Consider the following 14,227-nt stretch of genomic DNA (forward strand, 5'->3'; position numbering starts at 1 on the left):
CTCATTATGATATCAGGAATCACTGTGCTACTGCAAAAACTAGGCTTAATTCTTAACTGGACTGCGTCTTGTGTAATTGTTGACACTAGTGCAAAATGGGTGTACAACACTACAAACTCAGAATGGTAGCATTTTACATCCGCTTTACACTGATGTGAATGACTACACCAAGTGTAGGTTAGTGGAGAATCAGACCCCCCACTGTCTTTCATGTGGGATGTTAAACAGAGATTATGGTAGTTAAAAATGTCATGGCACTTGATTCAATTCCAACTTGTGAAATTTCAGAAGGTGGTTTCACAATCTACTAACCTAAATTCCTCTGCACTTGCAGTTCAATATAATACTTTTCTTCATTTTCTTCCTGGTGTTCCTTTGCAGTATTAAATAGTTGCATATTCCTTGTCAAAGGCAGCTATGTTTCAGTAGGATGGGGAAGGGGTCCTTCTGCATTGCTTTCCTACACTGTGGAGGGATGAGGCTTAATTAGTGAAAGTTTGTAAAGCAGGTCAAGGTTCTCAAACAAAAGATACTATAGTAGTGCAGAGTTTTACCATTATTAAATATATAATGAAAAATGTGATCCAAAGCTGTTCTGCTGAAGACTTGGTACTGTTTTTAAATAAACATCATTATAGCAATAGAAGAAGGAAAATATTTTGAAGAAGAGTTTTGCATTATTAATTAGATCTGAGGAATCTGAAACTTGTAATTAATTTACTGACTGAATATGGTGAAAGAGTTGTACCTTAATGAATATGATAATTGTCAGCTCATCTCATCTATGCTGAACAAATAGTAAAAATGACTGAGCTGAGTTCTTGTGTACACTAATTTCCTGAGTCAGTATCACATAATCTGTCAACAGGTTAGTTTTATTATAAATGTTGTAGCTGATAAGTCAGCATCCCATAATATGTACACTTAATTGAAATAAATGCTTGTGAGCAGAAAATGTATTTCAAGAAAGACATAATGGTTACATTAATAGTGATAGAACAAGTCCATAATCACATGTGGTCATGAAACCACTGTATATAACTTGTATAGTTGGAGTTGCTATTACTAAGACAAGGAGTTACTAAAGGGAACCCTTTTCTCCCAAAGCATCATCCTTTCTAGTTACACAGCATACCTAAAATGTTAAGGGACAATTGATTTTCAGGTTTTTTTGCATGTAAATATCAGGACTGATAAGTAATGTTCATTTTAGTCATCTGACTTCATAATGTACCGCCATTGTCTTTATTACTACAGATTCTTGAAGCACTGGCTAAAAGTGATGAGCATTTTGTGCAAAACTGCAACAGTCTGAATTCTTTAAATGAAGTAATCCCCACTGACCTCCAAAGTAGATTCAGTGTAATTTGCAGTGAGAAAATTGAGCATATCTACCGAAGAATCTCTAGTTATAAAAAGGTATGGATCAGAAAATGTCTTGAAAATCTGCTATTTCCTTGTTGTGGAAGAACCAACAAAAAGTAATGAATTGAATGTCCATTAAACATTTTGGTTGCAATGACAAAACTGGCGGTTAAATTTGACCCACACAGATGCCTGAGTACCTAAACTGAGTAATTGCATAATTATATTGTGAGGGGGTGTATAAACCCCACACTGATGAGGAAAGTGCCAGAGATGCTGTGCGGGCAGGGCTAGTTCCACCCCTCCTGTATGGTATCATGTATGATAGGCAGGAGGCCTTTAAAATGGAGGAAACTGCAGTCAGCTGGAGTGGAAGGAGCAGGACTGCTCTAGGTAAAAGACTGCTGTAGTGACTCCTGGAGCCACCAGGGGAACACCCATGTGAGAGATCTTCACCCCCACCCTACTAGGGAGTGCGGTGAGCTCCCAGGGAAAGACTTAAGAAGACTTGCAAGGGGCAGGGGCCCCTTGTAACCAGTAAGGAACTAGGGCCTGTGCTGGAGCCACCCAGTGCAAGTAACTGGGAGTGGTCAGGTACTCCCAGCATCAGGGAGAAAAACCTCTGGAAGTCCTTTAAATATACATGTGCCCTTCATTATGCCTTTCATTCATGGGATAGGTCTTATCCTCTCTTCGTCTGTGTATTTCCGATGAAAGACCAAGCACTCTGTTTCACAGCATTCATAAATCTAGTGAATTTTCAGAACTTACCCTAAGCGATATTAGTGATATTAAATTCTTTTCATATTGCATGTTAATTTAAAATATAAAGTTGTTATAAGTTAACTCCTCACTTGCAGACTGTAGTTTGAGTCAACCCTTTCCACCTTTACTGCTGACAGACTGCACTGTAAATTATCAGACAACTGTTAGCTAACTGTCGAGTTTGTAAAAATGGCAAAAAGTGTGAGTACATATGTGGGTGGCTAGCCCAGGCTGCCACCAATGCTGCTGTAGTCACATTGCTATTTTTAGCATACTAGCTCGAGCAGAGCCACAGTATGTCTGTCTACCCAAATTAGGAAGCACCCTTCAAGCTGCTGGGTAGACATACCTCTAGAGCAGGAGTCGGCAACCTCTGGCATGCGGCTCGCCAGGGTAAGCACATCCCTCGGCCCGCACCGCTTCCCGCCGCCCCCATTGGCCTGGGACAGCGAACTGCGGCCAGTGGGAGCCACGGTCGGCCGAACCTGCTGACGCAGCAGGTAAACAAACTGGCCCGGCCCGCCAGGGTGCTTACCCCAGTGAGCCGCGTGCCAGAGGTTGCCGACCCCTGCTCTAGAGACTTTGGCCAGTATAAGTCTAAACATCCAGACTTTCATATGTCTATCTAAAGTGAACCTCAGGTTTCTTGAGATGGGAGCATCACTTATTTTAACCACTCAGTCAGAAATGTTCTTTAGAAGTTAGGTAACTAATAGCTGTCTCATATACCTTTCCTGTTTTCTACTGTGAACTGAGTATGATGCATAGTCTTTATGAACAAGAGTGCAGGACAAGAACAGCAAGAGTGTGAGTCTAGGTTGAAGTAAAATGGCACAGCCATGTTGGAAAACTTAACAGAGCCTTTAATTGCAATATCTGCTTCTAGCCAGCGTGATCCACACTTTCAGAAGCCTCAAACTCACCCTCACCAAAATCAATAAGTATGATGCAGGTTCACAGTTTAGCTCTCAATGATTGTTAGAAACACTGTTAGAGTGTTCATATTCCAGGAATAGATATGCCCTTCTTTTGACAAGGTAAATGTAACCATAGTAACAAAAGTCTCTCAGAATGCCTTAGCTTTACTGTAAGTTTCACTGTGAAAGTTTGAACTCTATAAATAGAAACCCAGTGGCTTTCCACAGTTCCTGTTATTTCAGAATATTTTGCTTGTAATATACTTCAAGTTCAGTGCCATGGGCCCCAGATGTTTCTCAATACATGTATGAAAAGAAGTTTGGACTTGACTTATGACCTGCTTAAATCATAACCAGGCATTTGGTCTCTGTGGAACAGGATGTGTGGGAGATTCAAATATGAAATATGTACTGCTTGGAGGAACATTTTTACCATTAAATATTCTTAGTGCCTTCTTAATTCTTGGTACATTCTTCAGTTTTAAACAATTCCATAATTGGACTTTGTGTAATCTCCAGGATCCTGTCCTAGATACAAATATTTAAGTATAATTCATTAGTTGAATACTAGTTGTACAGAAATGTTTATCAAGCTTACACAGAGTCAGTAGCATCACAAGTAAACACATGTTTAAATCCCAATACGTACAGCTACCATTTTATGGGCGGTGGGGGAGGGGATATAGCTTGACTCAGTTAAAAGATACTTAAAGCCAGATAATCAGTGGTATGTACATGGACATTTAATTGGGTAAGCACTTTGAAAGGTAATTTTTAAAAATATTCTGATGCATGAACCTAATGATCAGTGTTGTTTAATAAGGTATGTGCCCTGGTATGCAATATTTTAACTGGGGATGAGATGTGATTAAAACACCGGCTACTTGTAGGCGATGATGGATGTTCCCATTAAAATCTCCCCTGATTCTAGACTGTGAATTGAAAGGAGGGGATACATGTTTTCACATAAACCCTAATCCAGTTGTGTTTCACATCATGTGGTCACCTAATCTAAGATTTTATAATGGTCTTGTCATCATGATTATGATCTAATTCTCTGAAGTAACACTACATGGGAAAGGGGACAAAAATAGTTACAGGAATGAACATAAGAAATCTTCATTGATTCAGAGGATCATTGTAGAAGTAAAATAGATGTACTGCCTGTGGGTCAATAAACATCCCTGCATTGTTTCAATCTAATTTTCAAAGATTTATTTCTTAGAAGTCTATGCCTTATTTAACCAGTACTTCAGTTTTCAAAGTTGAGGCATTTTCTAATTTCCAAGTGTAGCAAAGTTTGTAAAATATGGAGATTATAGTTTGTTTATAGTTGTTTTGCAGCAACTTCATTCTCAATGAGATAAATTCATAATTTTAGCTTCCAGTTTTATATTTATTAGAAACTAAACTAAAGTAAATATCTGAGAGTGTTTTTAGAAAAAGCACACTTGAAAATACCGGAAATTTGCTATGTTTGTAGTTTGTAGGGACCGCCCATACTTTCTGGAGCTCATCCTCAGAAGCACAGGACTTCAAATGGGACTAATATTGAGACATTTGAAAGAAAATAAATGGGTTAAATCCTTATTAGAAATCTATTTCTAATTTGCAAAAATTACCCATAATTTATTTTAAAAATAAAAACCTAAAATCAGAAAGAACTCCTCACCCCCTCCCAAAAGATGGAAATTTGAAAGGTTAGGCAGAATGCCTAAACCATTTTTAAGCTTTGTTTTCCAACTGGCTACCTATGCACAGAAAGCTATTAATTAGAACTTTCTTCTCTTTCTTGCTTCTAGTTTTCACGAGTGTTAAAAAATAGAGCATGGCCTACCTTTAAACAGGCCAAGTCAAAGATCTCACCACTTCACAGCAGCGATTTCTGTCCAACCAACTGCCATATCAATGTAATGGAAGTCTCTTATCCTAAAACCTCAACTTCTCTTGGTAGTGCCTTTGGTGTGCAGCTAGACAGCAGAAAGCATTCTTCACATGAGAAAGAAAACAAGAATAGTGAGCAAGGTAAGCCAGCATGCCCACCTAAACTTGAATGAAGAATATCTTCCAACTCTCCTACTTTATAGTTTTCAGATTTGACCAGTTCTGGACACTCAATATTAAACATATGGACACTCCACTAAGAAATGGCTATATATTGTTAGTATGGTTTTGCTTATAAATTTATAAGAAAATCTTGACATAATTCTGTACTAACTCTTTCCTTTGTGTTACATTACATGGCACCCTAACATACAAAATTATGTAGCCCTCCTCCTTACCAACATTAAATTTGTAAGATAAAATATGAAAAAATAATATTTTAATCAAGTGATTATTTCCAGTTATAGATTTGACTTTTAAAAGTAATTTGTGTTGAAAGATAGAAGATGTGAACTTGACCTTATTTGCATTACATGCAGGTAAACTGAGTCCCATGGTTTACATACAACATACCATTACCACCATGGCAGCCCCTTCAGGACATTCCCTAGGTCAACAGGAAGGCCATGGTCTGAGATATTTGTTAAAGGAAGAGGACTTAGAAACACAAGATGTCTATCAGAAATTGTTGGGCAAATTGCAAACTGCACTGAAAGAGGTGGAAACGTGTGTCTCTCAGATAGATGAGTAAGTAAATGATACCATCTGTATATGCCTTTAATGTTCCATGGGATTAGGGTGACCAGATAGCAAGTGTGAAAAAACGGGACAGGGGAAGGGGGATAATAGGCACCTATATAAGAAAAAGTTCCCAAAAACGGGACTGTCCCTATAAAAATGGGACATCTGGTCACCCTGCATGGGATATATTGATAAATCAAATGTGGGCATTCCAAACTATGGATGCATAAATTTGCCTGGTCTAATCTGAACCCATCTGAACATTGTTGCATGAGATCAGCAGAAGCAGTCCCTGTTCATATTCAAATAGAGCTACAATGGTCCAATGAATTTAAGTGCAGGCAATTTTGAACTTTGTTCTCTCTCGCTCTCTTTTTTCTTTCTTTCTGAGCGTGACATAGTTATCACTATAGCTTTCCTCTTGGATGTGGAAACAGTAACTGTTTGGGGGGAAGAGGCAATATGAGATCCATGTCATCTCTCAAACTTCACTAGGAGAGAAAACAAGAGCAAAGGAACAAAAAATAATTTTTATTTAAGTTTTGTGGCACTACTGAGTGGCTTTAAATTTAAACCTAAATTGATAAAAATACAAATACTAGAAACTTTTTTAACAAATAAATTAGGTTCACTTAGTCAGCAAGAGCTACTATTTAATGATTCCCAGGAACAGAAATACTTGGGACTAGAACAGCTGCTTCCAAGAACAGTAAACTTTTCTAAGGCCTGGCCCTTGATCAGTGCTCAGGAAGAAAAATTATCAATACCTCCTTTGGAGGTAAGCAGTGATGTACATCTTGTTTCCAAAGAGCTACACTGTGTTTTTTCTCCCCACTAGATGTATGCTGTATAGTATAACAGGTTTGAAGTGGTTAAATGAAAGTAAATACAGCTTAGGGTTTGTAAAAGAATGTAAGAGAGAAATCTCTAGTCCCCATGTCTTTACACATAATTTAACTAATTAATTGAGCAAATCGGAAATAAAATCTTTTCATTGCTGGATGAGCACAAAAATAAAGTAGCAGCATTATAATGTGTTAAAATTGTCGTCTTTAAAGTTATAAAATGATCAATATGTTTTGTATTTGAAGGCTTAATTAATATTTCAGTAGTTTCTGGTTACTTAGGCTATCATTGGTTTCCCCCCTGCTCCCTAGAGTTTGCATAAAGCCTCAGGGATTTCTGAGCTTTTTTTCATACAAGCATGAACTTGCTATCTATAAAAATATATAAATTTGCAAATGTAAACAGTACACAAGAGTCTGGGTTAATATTTTTCTTCATTAACAGAGTGTCTGTAAATTGAACTGGTAGGAAAACCTATATAAGGTGCAAAGATTTATTTTAAAGGTTTTACACTTTACTGCCTATAAGCATCAGACTTTTCATCTTTATTCCCAGTGGACTTTGACTGCACTGCCAGAGTTTGATTGTCTTGGCGGAAAGTAGTTCTGTACAGGAAGCAGGATACCCAAGAGGCCTACTTGAAAGCTCCAAACAGGAAGAATGGGAAAGATGGAGGCCAGGATAGTCTGGGTGTGAACTGTTAATACAGTACACCATGTACTGCTTACAACACAGTCATGACCATTAGTTCTTAGGGTGAAAGAGGGAATGTTAAGAAATAAAACACCTAAAATGAATACAAAATAATTAAATCCCTCTGCTTGAATCAAAATGTGTGAATGTGTTCTTTAATAACCATGCATATATATATTTATGTACATTTAAACAAACTGATCCTTCAAGTTTACAACTACTGCAGAATTCCTGTTAATAGATTTGCTGTTATGGTGTAAAAATAAAATCAAAATCAATATTTGCTGAATTATTAACTATTTATAATGATGATGATGATTGGTCTCCAATGTACTAGGTACTGTATAAACAAAAGATGTTCAGGGAAAAAGTCTGTGTCACAGCAATTAATCTTAGGGATTGAGAATGCTATACAAAAAATGATCAAATGGTTTCTTTTGACGCCTGTTGATGTCAATGGCAAAACTTTCATTAACTTCAACAGGGCCAGATTTCAGAGAGAGAGAGAGAGAGAGAGAGAGAGATTATACTGCTAGTGGTACAGCAAATTAACATAATAGGGATAATCTACACTTGGATATTGATTTTGAAACCTTTGAAGAACTACTTAAATCTCTATCAGTTTCTGAGACAATATATTATTTATGTATGCTCAAAGATTTTATGGTTTAACATTGAGTTAGTTTTTTAAATGTTGTGTTACACAGAATGACTAAAACCATTGTGTTAGCAGAATTCTGACTGTGAAGGAAAATATGTTCAGTCAGAAAAAATCACTTCCCTATATGGCAATCAGTCAGGGTGTGCTGAGTTTGTGGAACAAAACTTTGCAGAACAGTTTGGAATTGCATTGATTTCAAGTAGATTATATTCATCAAAGCAGTGGATGTGCAAATCTCACAAAACTGAATGTAAAAGTTTACAGTGCTTTTAATTAGAAATGCCCTTCGTTAATTTTGATTGATAAAATGCCTTTAGCATCAGTGATTTATTGTGTAGGTAGAGAGTGTAAAGAAGGGGAATTCTGTAAGCTGTCTTTTAAAAACCAAAGAGGATATTTTCAGTCTCACGAATACAAGTGTTTTGCAGTTGTTCTTTAGATGTAAAGATATGATGTCACCTACACTTGTGCTCCTGACATATATTTGATCTTGGGTTAGAAGCAGGGCACTTGCCAACACTACCAAGCCAACCATGGTGACAGCTGTTAGTTAACAAACACAGTATAGGGATTCAAAGCTTCTGAACTATTTTTGAACCTAGCCCGGCCACTGCTAATTTAAAAGATAGCTAGAAAGGACTTGTTGCAGAAATATAATGCTGCATCTAATTTTTTGTTCAGATGTTACTAATGTTAATCTTCCTTTGCACTTTTGATTTCCAGTAACTGGAATTAAAATAACATTGTGTACATTAGTTTTTTCTTTCATAAAGTCTATTAGAACATATGTTTCACGGGATGAAGATAAATAACTATATAGTAGTATGACTTAATTGTGGTATTTGTATATGTTCAAGTATAAAAATTTCCACAGCTTTTGGGTGTCAGTTGATCACATCAAGTTTCAAATGGAGCTCTATGTAGAGGCTTCTAGATAAGTACAATAGAACCCTGTTTATCTGACCCTCCACTATCCAGCTCTCTGTATTAACTGAACAAGAAGTGCACACAGGTCCAGAAGTGAGTGATTTCTCCTCTGGCTGCTGGATGGTGCTGCAGCCTTGCACCTTCTCAGTCTCCAGATTATCTGAATTTTTGATTTATCCAATTTCGCCCTAGTCCCAATTAGATCAGATAAATGGAGCTCTGCTGTAATCAAATGAGTAAGGTATGATTCAGAGAGATGATGTTCATAAACATGATGGCACAGCACTACTTAATTGGTCATGGCAAATCAATTGACACATCACTTTATCTAACCATTTATGGTGGTGTGGTCATTTAGAAAATTGATGAAGGTACAGACTTTAAAATAAAATTTCCCAGAACCTTTTATTAGAATAGGGCAGAATGACACATGAAAGCTAGTAATTTGGGTACCATAAGCATTTAGTAAGTAATTACCTGTTTTGCACAGAGAAATGTTTTCTGCAGTTAATTTATTAGTTTTGCATATGCAAATGTATCCTTTAAGTTTATAATTAGTCACCAAAAGGACTTCAAGGATATAATATGGTAACTTTTTTTCTCCAAGAAGAATTGGTTTATTGCAAGACTTACTGTTTTGTATTGCTGTTGTGTTGCTTTGACTGAAGCATGATTTTGACTCATTAAACTTTGTTGTTGTTGTTTTTTACAGTAGTGTCTTTTTTTTTTCCCTTTAGTTGGCCATAATTTTACAATGGACATGAGTCTGAATTAAAAAAACAGGTTTTGTGGCCTTTTCATATGGAACAAAATAATGGAAAAGAACAACAGAGAAATGTAGTATTGCATGTTGGATGATGATGATAATTATCATCAACTTACTTTTGAAAAAATGCATTCATCCCAATTAATTTTGTCACATTGCAGCCTTCTCTCTTCAATAACCTATTCTCCCAAATCAGAACGTAAAACACCTGAGCCCTTAATACCAGCAGAGAGTGACAATGAAAAGGGAGAAAGGAATGGGAAAAGGGTCTGTTTCAATGTAGCAGGTGATGAGCAGGAAGATTCTGGTCATGACACCATCAGCAACAGGGATTCATACAGGTAGTTTTACTAATAATCTTTTTTATTTCAATCTGTCGGATACAGCAGCATAATGTGCAGCATTGTAGATTTTCAAAATGGCTTTAAAAATATCAAAATACAATGATTATTACTTCTTGTAAAGGGAGAATTTTATATTTTAGTAATCAAGATGGATTATTTTCTATTGTAATACAAGTCTTTTTCTGTAATAATAACTAGAGATGGACCTTTACCAGAACTCTGGATCTGAATATCCCCAGAGGAGCACAGCCAGAACTATGGATCCATTTGTCAGGTTCTATTCAGTCTGCTGCAGAACATAGAAGCAGACAGTTTTGGCTACAGTGTTCTGTAGTGGAATTAGGCCCAAGCAAACCCCCAAATATTTGTATTTTGAGTCAGTTTCCAGATCTAATCTCAATCACAGTTAAAGACCTGAATAAAAATCTGAACCCCAACATTTAACTCTGGTAACATCCCAGGCTAAACATTGCTGGATCATCCTATCTCTAGTACTAACAATAATAAAAGCTTTACTATGGAATTCAAATATATAATACTTTGAAAAGGAAGTAGTATTCATAGCAACTGTGGACATTTTCCGATACTTAGAATGAAGAATGGATTATGTAAATGCAGTTGATGTATATTCAGTTTAACTTCAATTTGCAATTTAAACAGATTACTGGGGTCAAAAAGTAAAAAGTCTCTTAGAATGGTGGAACAGTAGCAGCACTCTTTGTTATTTTGAAGACCGATTTCATGAGCTAACGTTTGATTACTGCAGCATGGCTGATATGAACTTGCAGTTTGGTGTCTGATGTGGAAAGAACTAAATGCTTCTTAGATCATCTGCTTTAGTCTGATCCCAGCCTTCTGTAATCTTTCTAACGTGTGTAAAAAATACCCCCAAAACAAACAAAAAAAACTCCTCCGATTCCCATGCACATAATACCAATTATTAATGCAACTGTCAGTTATGACAGTGGATTTTTTAAAAATATTATCTAATGTAGTTAAATGAACAAACAGCAAATTCCAGTAAATCACTGTAAATGCAACTGAAATAATGCACCTGTCTCTGTGTGAGAGCAGACATTATGGGAAATGTAGGACATCTTCATTTATTAGTTGTGTTCTCATGCAAATTTCTATTAAACACTACACTACTTATGCAGAAATATATGGCTAAGAAGTGGTTAAATCTGACTTTTCCCCATGTTTTATTCTTTTTTATTATTTGTTCTGTCCAGTTTTAAATGACCTTAGTGATGAACTTTCCACCATTCTCCCTTGGGAGACTTTTCCAAAGTCTGTTAGAGCTCATCATCAGAAAATATTTCTTAATATCCAGCCAGAAATTCTCATTACTCTTCGGGACTCTATGCTAGAAACATTTTGTTACCAGCATGGTTTCAGTCATTTAGTGGACAGCACCCTAAATTATATCCCCCTCATACCATCCAAAAATGCTTTTCCCTCTTTGTGGTATTAACGTGTATAAACAATTTATAAATATAATAATAATATAAAATGGAGTCCTATTTTATGAACTCTGTTATGCATGGTATGAAGTAGGTCATGCATTTGGAACTCTGCAGCCATTTTAAAGTAAATGCTTTTGAAGACTAGAGTTTAGAATCATAGAGTTTAAGACTGGAAGGGACTGCCTGATCATCTAGTCTGACCTCTTCTGTATCACAAGCTGCCAAACACCCCTCAGCCACCCCCATACCAACCCCAACAGCCAGAATTAGACCAAAGTATTACAGCTCTCAGGAGACTGAGCTATTATGTGCCACTGGCAGAGAATAAGGGACTGAGATGCATCATTGCCCAAGGCCCCTGTAATGGCAGGACATTGATTGAGAGGTACCTAGATGCAGGGGTGGCTTTAAGAATTTTGCCACCCCAAGCATGGCAGGCAGGCTGCCTTCCGCAGCTTGCCTGCGGACGGTCCGCTGGTCCTGCGGCTTTGGCACGCCTGCCAGAGGTCCGCCGAAGCCGCGGGACCAGTGGACCCTCCGCAGGCAAGCCGCCAAGGGCAGCCTGCCTGCCGCCCTCGCGGCGCCGGCAGAGCACCCCCTGCGGCTTGCTGCCCCAAGCACGCGCTTGGTGTGCTGGGGCCTGGAGCCGCCTCTGCCTAGATGATAAGTTTCTCTTACATTCATGGGACATTGTGGACTCCCTCTGCTGGATAATTACTTTAACACCTGAAAACTCTTACATTTAAACCAAATACTCGGGTGCTGGTTAGATATATGGCTGACTTGGTTGCTGTTACAGCCTGTGGGTTCAAATCCATCTGGAAATATGTTTACAAAAAATCTTAGCTTTTTTTTCCCTCTCAGTGTGATATGGATGAATTCATTCTCACTCCTTGTACAGAAACACAAATTTGGGGTAAAAAAATAATAATCACATGACTGTAGAGTGATCTCTGCAGTACCAAAAATAGTAGAAGTCTCCATATAATCAGATACAGGGAGAAGTAAAATCCCCACTACTACCCCTGTCCCCTACTCTATACGCACAGGAGCCCTGATCCTGCAACTGGATTCGCATGAGTAGACTTTTGTAGTCACAGAGAGTTCCAGAGAAGTCACTGGGGCTTTGTGCAGGTGCAGAGGTCCACCAGCACTTATCCTATTGCACTGCCAGGAGTGGGCTCATAAACCATGGTTAAAGAGAGAAAATTGTTCTTTTAAATCTTGTTTAATAGTTTAATTATTTTCTAACCTCATTATAAATTCCAGTTTGCAAGTCCTAAGCCAGCATGCTTCATCATTTATAAGAGTTATGGGGTAGGTAGGTGTACAGAATTTAAATGTGGAGAAATTAACACATTTGAGGCCACATCTCCAAAAACAACTACTCACCTGCATGGAAAGTTACTTGATTTGTATGTGGAACTGTATATTTTCAATGTGAAACTACTTGTTCACACACATGAAGTGAGGACAACCGAAGCATCTCTTCTGGGAATCTAGCCCACTGAGTCCTATCTGAGACAAACAGTAGTTCCTACATATTTTGTATGATGTCATAAACTTAAAGTCAAGGGTAGAGCATTATAAAAGACCTCAGGAGGAGAGGAAAGTTTAAGAAAAAGGAAAGGCACTGTACTTTTTGTGTTTTGATATAGTACTTGTACATCAGGATGCACTATTTTGTTTTGTTTTTCAAGTGATTGCAATAGCAACAGGAACTCCATTGCCTCATTTACCAGCATTTGCAGTAGCCAGTGCAGTTCTTACTTTCACAGTGATGAAATGGACTCAGGTAAGATTAAAAAATAATCTACAAATTCCTCTATTAGTTCTTTTGAAGATAGTTTTTGTTTGTTTTATTCATAGGCTTGTCTGTCTTCAACATAGTAAGTGGCAAGAGTGTAGCATTTCACTTCTGCTTAGTGTATGTAGCACTTTTAGCCTTTCTGTATAACAAAGCCAATTTTCCAATCCAGCTGAAAATATAGTGGATTAGTAAAAGATGTCAGAGACTCATTTTAACCAGTTTCCCACTTTGGCCTGGGCAATGCATTATGTTGCTCAAAAGAAGAGGAATTTTACATTAACAGGGAGTTCTGTCTCAGACAGGATACAAGACTCTGAATACAAAATACCACTGTGTACAAATGCTGGGGAGAGAAAGACCAAAGAAAGACATGCTCACCATAATATTCTATTCTATGTCAAGGTTGAACTTAAATAATCATAAATGCAAATTCTGACCTATTTGCCACTTGATAGTTCCTTTTTCATTTTAATGCCATATTTATCCCTCTTGAAAAACGACTGAACTATCAGAGCCATTTCACTAGCAATAGCATTAAGATTGTGGAATATTTGCAGAGTCCTTATAAAAATGTTATGTCAGTGCATTCAGTGACTGTGGTCTAGGTGGTATAAATAGCTAGCTGATATTTCAGTGATCTTGTCATTTTTCTTTCAGATAACTGTGGTCTAGTTGGTGGAACACAGATCAGGGACACCTGACTCCTAGTTTCTGTTCCCAACTTTTACAATATGGCCTGGGCATTTTGCTTAAAGTTTCTGGCCCTTAGTTTATAAAAAGGTATAAATAATACAATAGTTACCTACTTCACAAAGGGTGAGGTGTGATTTATTGTACAGATGCCATTTTGTTGTAGTTGTTGTTTACTTTTGCTACATTATAAAAATAATCTACAAAAGTATCTCACAGATTAGTGTAAAGTGCTAAATACAGAAGGATCTAAAGGCTTAAGCATCAGCTTGTATGCTTAACAGAGTAGCCCAGATCTGTATGATTTTGAAAAGTATGCTGAGCCCTGAAGTTAATTATGATTTAAAATATT

General features: G+C 37.3%; 1 protein-coding gene across 5 annotated transcripts in view; it reads left to right on the forward strand.

Moving 5' to 3' along the window:
- The window catches only part of PREX2 (phosphatidylinositol-3,4,5-trisphosphate dependent Rac exchange factor 2), a 290,193-nt gene that overhangs the window by 169,751 nt on the left and 106,215 nt on the right, over positions 1 to 14,227 (forward strand). For 4 of the 5 annotated variants that reach the window (XM_039522703.1, XM_039522702.1, XM_039522700.1 and 1 more), the window contains 5 exons: positions 1,258 to 1,419; positions 4,850 to 5,072; positions 5,471 to 5,678; positions 9,727 to 9,906; positions 13,076 to 13,170. In XM_039522703.1, coding sequence (XP_039378637.1) covers positions 1,258 to 1,419; positions 4,850 to 5,072; positions 5,471 to 5,678; positions 9,727 to 9,906; positions 13,076 to 13,170 — 868 coding nt within the window. Of the gene's footprint in view, positions 1 to 1,257; positions 1,420 to 4,849; positions 5,073 to 5,470; positions 5,679 to 7,073; positions 7,318 to 9,726; positions 9,907 to 13,075; positions 13,171 to 14,227 lie in introns of those variants that run through there. The other variant, XM_039522705.1, reaches the window with a different exon arrangement.

The sequence above is a fragment of the Mauremys reevesii genome, linkage group 2, assembly GCF_016161935.1.
Source record: "Mauremys reevesii isolate NIE-2019 linkage group 2, ASM1616193v1, whole genome shotgun sequence".
NCBI classification, from domain to species: Eukaryota; Metazoa; Chordata; order Testudines; family Geoemydidae; genus Mauremys; species Mauremys reevesii.